Here is a 9927-nt window from a genome sequence, read left to right as displayed (position 1 = left end):
TTACACAGTTTAACTTAAACCTTTTTGCTGATATTTTAAGTACAAAAACTTTGTTAAATCATTTATTTTGTCTTGTAAAACTTAATTCTCTTGAAAGATAAGATTAGTGTTTGACAGTAATCGGATTACGATTTTGGCACGACATTTATTTCAGCAAAATACCAATGTAAAAGAAATCTTACTCGTCCATAAAAGTTGTTAATTATTCACTTTACAACTTCAAATCTATACTAAGCGAATATCTGAGAGGTCAATTAACGTCTATGAGAGAAGTAAGCAACGTCTTATTGAGAATTATGATTGAAGTTTCTTTTAAAGTAAAAAAAATACTAATATTATAAATGGGATGGATGGATGGATATTTGTTTGAAGGTATCTCCGAAACGGCTCAACGGATCTTATTAAAATTTTGCGCAGACGACAACATAGGCTACTTATTAAGTTTTTAATAAATTCCGCACGAACAGAGTCGCGGGCGACAGGTAGTTTGTAAATGAAAAGAAACCTAATATTACCATTGTAAACGTAACTTAACTTTTCATATTTAATTATACTTTGAACACGTCAAAACAATATAAATACGACAACCTTTATTTATTACGGAACAAAAGTTACAGTCGCATACAGTATACAGCATGTCTTTTCTAAGGGAATATTTCTTTAAGAAAAGTAACGTCGAAACGTTTTCTGAAAATCAAGTGGGTATTAAGAATATTTAATTTACTTTTTAAGAAATATACGAGTAATTAAGAATTTAGTTTTTATAAAAATACTGCCTATCGCCCGCGATTCTTAGACCTACTGAATAAATTTCATAAAAATCGGTCAAGACGTTACGAAGGAGTATGGTAACAAATATTGTGACAAGAGAATTTTATGTACAAAAATTCTGCAATAGTATGAAAGAACATTCAAAGTCTATAGATTATTCTTGGTTGCATTTTATTATATGTGGTAGGTTCTAAGTAAGGGTAGAGTATAAGGGCCCCTGTACACTGTCTACCCATAAGACATAAACGTAGACTATTTCATGCAGATCTTAATGATATTCCATTCATAATTTGTTTTTGTTACAGGAGTTAAAATTCGATAAGAAAGAATACGACGCATCTTACGATCTTTCAAAGACAATGTTTCGATTGGTCGGTCTCCGGTTAACCCATAACGATCCGCCATTAGCAAGGTATTAACCCTTCAAACTTCTAAATATTAGATAATCTTACTTATATTATAAATGCGAATGTTTAAATGGACGGATGGATGGATAGATGGATGTTTGTTTGAAAGTATCTCCAGAATGGCTGAATGAAGGACACATAGGCTACTTATTAAGTTTTTATTAAATTGCGCGCGGATAGAGTCGCGGACGACAACTAGTTTTTTATAATAGAATGTTGTTTATGTAGAGGTCAAGAAACCGTTCTTGGGGATATCTAATTGGACGAAATCTTATAAAGAGTTTCAAAAAAGAACATGTAAGCCTGAAAATCTAAACTCTTTTTTAATGTTTCATTTCCCAAAATGTTATTTTTAAGGATTCCAATAACTCTATTCTATAATATTTTCATAATCTGTTTATTGCAGATTGCTGTGGAATGCTTTTTACTTATTCGAAGCTATCAACGTGCTATTGGCGATGTTCCTTGAGCTTATCAAAATGAAGCAAACAGCACGCGACGGTTCCTTTATTGAACTTTTCACTATGATGCCCTGCGTTGGATATTTGTTACTTTGTTAGTATTACTTCTTAATGATGTTAAAAGAGCGTTTGGGATTTCTTAAGAAGGCCATTTTTTGCTAAGTGAAAAACTAAGATTTGATAAAATAGATGTAAATGTGACTCATTAGAACTTTCGTTCTTAAATAGAGAACTACAGAAGTATTATCTTTCTCCCAACGACTAATCTTCCTTTACTTTTACCTACATTTCAATTATTTCGCATTCTTTGACTAGAGTAACGATGTCAGACTATGAGACTAAAGACTTCCTTACTTGCTTATAAAGCGTCGCATAAAATACGTCAAAATAGACTAATATAGCGGGTGCTAAAAAGTCGTGGAAGAATCACAATTTACTGAAAATTGCCAGCAAGGCAATTTGATTATTCATTTTGTTAAAGAGCTTACTTCTTTCGGTCGGCGATCATTAGGGTAGCTTAGATATACTCTCGATAGCATAGCTCTGAAAAGCTAACGGGTACTATTTCCAAACTGGCGTTGATAGGCAACTTAATATTGATAAAGTATTCCCTAAGGTTCTGTGAAATCATACAAGATACTATACTATCGTCCCGTCTATGAGAATCTTATCACTGAGCTACGAGACATGTGGCCACAGGACGCGGTGACGAAGGAAGAGTACGACATAGTGCGTTTGGCACTTGTTAGATTGAGACGCAATATCAAAGGTAAATATGTTCTTATGTATTTGCTAGAGCCCTAGGACATCCTCAAGCCAAAATAACGTAAATTCAGCTGTTATCTGAACCTGAGAATTTTATGTCAGTAAATTGTAATATAATCATACTAATATTATAAATGCGAATGTTTGGATGGATGGATGTTTGTTTGAAGATATCTCCAGAACGGCTTTATGGATCCCACTGAAATTTGGCACAGATGTAGAACATAGTCTGAAAGAACACATAGGCTACTAATATTTTTTTTAGTACCGCTCGGACGGCGTCGCGGGCGACAACTAGTGAGGCTATAAATGAGGCTTTAACTTTTAGCGGGCGATCACATAATCTAAAACTGTTTTTATTGCAGGTTACTATTTCTGCACATTGGCTCTTTTTATATTATTATCAGCGCCGCCATTCACGGCAATGATAAAGCGCGCTATGGGTCAAGAAGTGCCGTTAACGCTAGGATTCTCCTACTGGTTTCCCTTCGATCCATTCCAACGAGGTCGCTTCGAAGTCATAGCTGTTATACAAACATGGCATTGTAAGAAATATCACTTAAGTTTTTTACTAAATTAAGCTTGATCTGAGTAAAGTTTCGACCGTCGAAACATGCATACATCCCTCTCGATTTATATTAGATAAACAAAGACAGCAATATGTTTTTGTATTATATAGTCCCTCTACTTTTTCCCAGCGAAATATATGCGACTAACGAACTAACTATTGATGGGATAGTATTTAAAAATGTTAAAATTAAGGTCTTGTTACACAATGTCCGTGTAAAGTGCTGGATAACTTACTAACAAATAAATTTACTGACAAAAAATAGTCTGCGACAGCTTTTTTTGAAGATTGTGAAACGCCAACAACGACTTTATATGATTAAAAGTTTTAACTGTTAGGAAGAAAATCCGAGTGTTCCGGTGTATCGGCGGAACACTAGCCTTATTAAAATGTCAACGTTTATGTCTCCTCACTAGTCATTCTGACACTAACTTGGTAACAAAAGCGCGCCATTCGCGCTTAATGGTTCTAACTCGATATATAAACACGGCTAAACACTCACGTATATTCGTCCGGTGGCGGTACCGACTAGTTTCGAGCTCACGAGCGACGGGCCGCGTCCGCGAAATAATACCAGTACCACTCATCCTGATGAAGGGCCCCCGATGGGCTCGAAACTAGTCGGTGCCGCCACCGGACGAATATACGTGAGTGTTTAGCCATGTTTATATATCAGTTTAGTATAATGTCTCACGAAAGTTTGAATAATTTGATTCTAACTCATAATGTCTACAACAACCTTTTAATTCAAGCCTAACTTGGACATAGTGAACAGGCACATTTGTTTTTTACTAGCGTATAGTTTGATTTTTATTGTTTCCAGGTTTCCTCGCGCTTGGTTTCATGCTGCCCACAGACGCATTATTCTGGGTATTCCTGAGTCATATTACCACTCAATTCGACTTGCTTGCTATTAGATTAAAGAAAATGTTTTACGTGCCATTAGATGAACAGCTTATTGAGAAATATCCACTTGGTAATATGCTTTTATTGTTACGTTATAAAAACACATTGATGCCATGATTTTCTAGTATTATATGAACTGTTGATGTTTGTACGATTGTTGTTTGCGAATTAAAGTTTCAACAAGGAGGTCCGTCTAAAATATCCAAAGATTTTAATTAAAAAAAATTAAACGACCAATTATTTTAATTATTATGTTTTTAACTTGTTTTTTTTTAACATTTAGCACAATACAGTTTGCAATGTGATACGGATAATATTGAATTCAATAACAACAACGAATCGGAGAAAGTTTATCAAAAGAAATTGGTCGATGTTATTTTGAAACATCGTGCCTTGATCAGGTAATTAATATTTTTATCCAAAGTACTTTAAAGGTATAACAAAACTTCCGTACTAACCATGATTTTCTATTACCTAAATACTTTTAGAAAAAGTATAGCCATCTCTCTAATTAAAAACTAAAGTAAAAAACTTTTGGTGTAAAATTTAAACTAATATTTTTTTTATATCATAAGGTGGCAAACGAGCGAGCGTCCTCCTAAAATCGCTGAAATAGCAAAGTGACCGTTGCTCATAGACATACGCAATTGCATATGCGTTGCCTACCTTTGATCGACGGAGTAGAGGATGCACAGAAAGAAAATATCTTCCCTTCCCATGCATCCTCTAATCCGGAAAGTCCACTTCCACTTCCCATCCTTTCCTTATAAGAAAAAGGGTGGGAAGGGAAAGAGGACTAAATTAGGCCTCCGGGACGTACACTCATCAGGCGAAACGCGGAATTGCTTCCACTTGACGCATGTCGTCTGCGTGGTCGTGGTATTTCACCGGGCGAGCCGAGCCAATTCGTGCGAAGATGTTAAAGCGGGCTCTACCACTGTTAAAATATTAGTCCTCCGGTGTGCACACTCATCAGACTAAACTCGGAATTACTTCCATTTGACGCCTTTTCTTTGTGTTCCTGGTATTTCACCGGTCGGGTCCGCAAAAACGATGTTATTGTAGGCTCTACCACTGTTGAAGACATTTGAAGACTAGAATAAGAATATAGTGTTACTAGCTGTCGCACGCGACTCCGTCCGCGAGGGATTAAGAAAAACTTAAATAGTAACCTCTGTGTTCCAGACTATGTTCTATATCTATGCCAAATTTCAGCGAGATCCATGCATCCATTCTGGATATTCCTTCTGAAACATACATCAATTTATCCTTTTTTTTAAACACGCTCTTTTACGCATATCGGGTCAAGCCTCGAGGAAAGCCACTCCGGTTATGTGGGACTCTCTCCACATCCCTAAAGGGACAAGGAGCCTACCCACCAAAACCCCCTCTGGTTCCCTCGACTCACTGTTTACCGGGGTGTGGGCACATGTGAATACTCTTCGCACACAACATCAATTCATACTAACATTCGCATTTATAATATTATAATAATAAGATTTGTACATCTGATTGTACTTGTACGACGTGTAAACTTATGTATATTGCTTTCAACAGGATGTCTGGCGTCGTGGAAAATCAATTCACATTTTCTCTTCTCATAAATTTCATTAATAGCTCTATTATTATTTGCTTCTGTGGATTCTGTTGTATGGTAAGTACAAACATATCTTTAACACGTTTATTTGATCATAACATCAACCGTTTAATCGTGTGCCACCACGGACTAAGTATTCACAAAAACAACATTAGTCTGAGTGTATTCAATTTTTTTTAATTCCAGTTTGTAGAGAAATGGAATGAAATTACGTATAAATTTTTCTTGACAACCGCCACTCTTCAAATCTGGCTAGTTTGTTGGTATGGACAAAAACTTCTAGACTCCGTAAGTAAAACCAATTCCTAGGTTATTTAACCGACAATCGGCAATATTTTCGTTTGATTTCAATAATTGTTTAATTTAAACTAAAAACTTAAATTATAAGACAAAATTTTCGTCTTTCATTTGCTATGTCAACCGAGATACTGTTTGCTTATTTTGGTTATTATAAAATTGTGTATGTTTTCAGAGTCAAGGAATCGCTGATGCTGTATATTGTAGTGGCTGGTATAACGTACCGCAACGTGTAAAGAGTTTCCTAATTATTATATTTTATCGGTATATTTAAATTTTAAAAATTAATTTGTTTGTGAGATGTGAGACAAGTTACATAATTTGTGTTATTTTCCAGTGCTCAAAAAGAGGTGTACGTTACTACATATGGATTTTCAGTAATTTCTATCGCAAGTTATAGTACAGTAAGCAAATAAACTTATTATTATTATTTTACTTAGTACAGACTACATTTTGAATTTTTTGTTTTCAGATTTTGAAAACTTCTTGGTCTTATTTAATGCTACTAGTCAACGTATTTAAGAAATAAATTACATTGTAATGAAATGTAGTTTAACTTGAAATAAAAATTAATTTGTCTCGATGTTAGTTGTTTTTTTTTTCTTTCTTTTGTTAGTTTATTACCTTTTATATCTATCCATTAACCTGCCCTTAAAAATAAGTTAAATACGTAAAAGTATATAATCTTCTTCTATAATTCAATTCCATAACCTTTTTTTAAAACTCTGCTATTTTATTTACTTCTGTTCCTGTACTCTTTGCTGTCCCTGCTCTATATATGGCCAATCAGTGTCATTGTCAAACGACAAATTGTCATTCTCAAATTGGCTAGCGGCAGCGGCGTACTTCTGCATTGTTTTTTTTATAAAACATCTAAAATTTGTGAACTTACTAATATGTCTAACAAAAAGAACAAAGATATCAAGATAGACGATAGTGAAAGTGAAAATGAAAACGAATCTGGTAGCGACAGAGACTCTGATTTAGATTCTGACGGCAATTACATCGGAGACAAGGTAACCTAAAAACACATGGCGCAATAAAAACACATCGAATTACAACTTAAATTGTGTTAAAAACGATTCTAAGCTAATCTATTGGGTTTTATATTATTTCTATAGACATACATAGACTGACACGTCTGAATTCTCTATCGTATTTCTGAATCATAACAAATGTTAACTATCAACAAAGATTAATGTTATTGTTCCGCGTTTATTCATTGTAATCGTTAAAGCCTCTGCATAACATGTTTTATTGCCTAATTATTTCACCATATTTCAAGTACTATGTTACAAAATGTTGCAATACACTAAGGGAGTAGTTTAGTTGTTTAATGGTACTTTACACTGTCAATAAAACATGGGAAATTATATTCCCAGAGTTTAACTATTTTAAAAGGAACCAGAGGACATATATAAAGTCACATTATATTAGTAGTAGTAGTATTATATAGTATAAAACATGTGACATTGAAAATTATTGTTTAAATAACATAGTTTTGAATATTCTATGCACTTTGTCTAGAAGGTCATAAAAACATCAAAATACTAACTAAAGCTCTGTGTACTGCTTATAGGAACTGCAAGCAGACTTTGAGGGTCGCAACCCTGAAGACTGTGACTTCCACGGCATTAAGCAACTTCTACGTCAACTGTTCCTGAAATCCAATGTAGACCTGGGAGAATTAGCACAGATTATCATTTGTAAGCTTGTAAAAAATTACTATTAAATAGTAATTAAAATTACTATTAAAGAATAATTTTATATTATTCTGTTGTTATAGAAAAAAGCTAGAGTTGCAAAATTTACTTCCAGAGATTTGCTTTGTAGCACTTTTATAATTTTTCAAATTTCTATCCAATTATTTAATTAAATGCCTTTGTCTTCTTGAGGTGCCTCTCCGACTAACGAAGATTGGTGATCAGTTCTCCATTTTGTCTTGCTAACTAGTAAATCATATTTCATGGTTTGCAGCACAAAACTATGTAGGCAGTGTTGTGAAGCAATGCCTGGATGATGGGCAGGATGATGATGATGAAGACGATGATGGGAGTGATGGAGTCTTTGGAGTCACCACTGTTATAAATATCACTAAAAGAAAAGTAAGTTTTGTTGTAATATGTCTGAATTTTGACACTTAATTAAAACAAATTGTCATCTCTTTTTCAAAGAATGAGTTGAGACAATGTTTTATACAAGTAATTCAACAGTGGGAACTCACAAAGTAAACTCTTGTATCATTTTAGGATGAAAGCTGTGTACAACAAATAAGAACTTTGTTGATGACACTTGCTGAAGAAAATGCAAATGACAAGACAAAAGCTTTGGTTAATAAAATTCTGTCAGATGATGATCGTCATGTTGGCCTGGTAATTAATGAAAGGTAAATCTTACTTGGATTGATAGTATTGATAGTTGTTACTAACTCTAGGGGTACTAGACAAAGTTAATTTGCTCCGAAGTGATTCCATAACAAGCTTAAAAAATGTATAGAACTGATCATAAGTCTCAATATGTCAAGTAATTGTAACTGGTCAGTTCCATACATATATTCAGAATCATTATGTAGTCTCTTCAGAGCGAATGTAATTTGTCTAAGCGTCTAAAATGGCTAAACTGATCTGTATATTTGGGATAGAGAGATTTTAGTCAGAAATAACAAAAAAAAGCTGTTATCCCCAAAAAATTACTGCAATAAACATTTTTTATATAAACATATTTTTTCATATAATCTAATGCTTTTACCTTTGTTTTAGGATCCTAAACATTCCAGCTGCCATAAGCGTACCACTGTTTGCGTCTCTGCAGTCAGAACTAGAGAAGGCAGTGAAGAGAGACATGCCATATACATTCCAATACCTAATATGGATATGTAAAACATATAATACTGGAGGTCTGTATTATGTTATTTATATTATAAAGGCGAATGTTTGAATGGATGGATGTTTTTTTGAAGATATCTTGAAGATAGCTGACATGTTTGACAGCTAGTTTTAATATAAACCTACATATTATGACTGTATATATGTTGTCATAATACAAAACATAATAAAAAATAAAAATTGCTTATATCAGGCCTAATGCCCATAACATCCTCCCTTCTACTAATTCTCATTGAAACTAAGATAAAGTTTTTTTAATGTTTCATTTAAAAAATATGACTTGATAAAACATACCTTCATATAATTATTATGTGATGTTATTTTCTCTTATTTCTAGAGGATAGTTCAGAAGTGTTGTTTGCCAATCAAGAGGAAAAACCCTTATTAGAAGAAGCTTTAGCAAGTTTTGAAGTGGATGTGACTGAACAGGCTGATCTGTCGCAATGGGATTATGAAGGAGGTGCATTGACGCCCTGCAGGAAGGTATGATCTTTGTTATATAACAAAAAAAAGTTTATATGAGGTTCCAAACTTGTGTAGAAAATAGTCTTCTATAAAAATTAAAAGATATTACTAACACTTTAACTTCTTACTAATATTATAAATGCCAAAGTTTAGATGGATGGCTGGAGGTTTGTAAGGTATTTCCAGAATGGCTGTATGGATCTCGATTAAATTTGGCACAGATGAAGGACATAGTCTGGTAGAATACATAGGGTACTAATTAAGTTTCATTTTTACTTCGTGCTGACAGAGTCGCGTGCGATAGCTAGTAAAAACCAAATGCCATGCATTTGAACACGTCAACCTTAGATTTGTTACCCAGTGGTAACAAGTTGTGGATTTTGATTTAGTATCTTATTCGTTCTTTTAATATATATGTTGAATGTCTTTGTACAAAAGTAATACCTTAATTATCTATAGTTGAACCATCAGAGTTTTATTTATGAATATATTGACTACACAAATAAAGTAACAAAGTTCTTTGTTCAATAATAAATTAACTATTGCAGGTTCTTATATTCGACGGCAGCAAATTTAACAACTTGGTGCGACTCCTTAAAGAAGAGGTGGAAAATGTTTAATTATTGCCTTAACTATATGCCATATAATTAAAATATACTATTGTATTTATACTTTATTATTAAATGTAAGCACACAAACCTTGTTTTTCTTTGCCTTTGTAATACTGAGAGCATTTGTCCTTGAGTTTTCACTGTTCAATGACATTTTAAAATGATTTTTATAAACCTTTTCGCAGCCATAGTCT

General features: G+C 33.6%; 2 protein-coding genes across 2 annotated transcripts; both read left to right on the top strand.

Moving 5' to 3' along the window:
* The first annotated feature begins 635 nt into the window (after positions 1–635).
* Positions 636–6301, top strand: LOC106116092 (odorant receptor 85b). The gene is made up of 11 exons (XM_013309832.1): positions 636–698; positions 1077–1183; positions 1585–1733; positions 2256–2408; positions 3796–3964; positions 4172–4279; positions 5436–5532; positions 5662–5763; positions 5948–6036; positions 6110–6176; positions 6245–6301. The coding sequence occupies exons 1-11, from the start codon at positions 636–638 to the stop codon at positions 6299–6301; spliced, it is 1161 nt and encodes a 386-aa protein (XP_013165286.1).
* Positions 6302–6582: 281 nt separating this feature from the next.
* LOC106116168 (protein BCCIP homolog) lies at positions 6583–9806 on the top strand. The gene is made up of 7 exons (XM_013309914.1): positions 6583–6788; positions 7352–7478; positions 7750–7877; positions 8022–8158; positions 8532–8668; positions 8995–9140; positions 9671–9806. The coding sequence occupies exons 1-7, from the start codon at positions 6669–6671 to the stop codon at positions 9740–9742; spliced, it is 867 nt and encodes a 288-aa protein (XP_013165368.1). The 5' UTR covers positions 6583–6668; the 3' UTR covers positions 9743–9806.
* The last annotated feature ends 121 nt before the right edge of the window (positions 9807–9927 follow it).

This window comes from Papilio xuthus, unplaced genomic scaffold (assembly GCF_000836235.2).
Source record: "Papilio xuthus unplaced genomic scaffold, Pxut_1.1 DF827756.1, whole genome shotgun sequence".
NCBI classification, from domain to species: domain Eukaryota; kingdom Metazoa; phylum Arthropoda; class Insecta; order Lepidoptera; family Papilionidae; genus Papilio; species Papilio xuthus.
The sequence above is the reverse complement of the archived record's forward strand: the minus strand, read 5'-3'. Positions and strand labels throughout refer to the sequence as shown.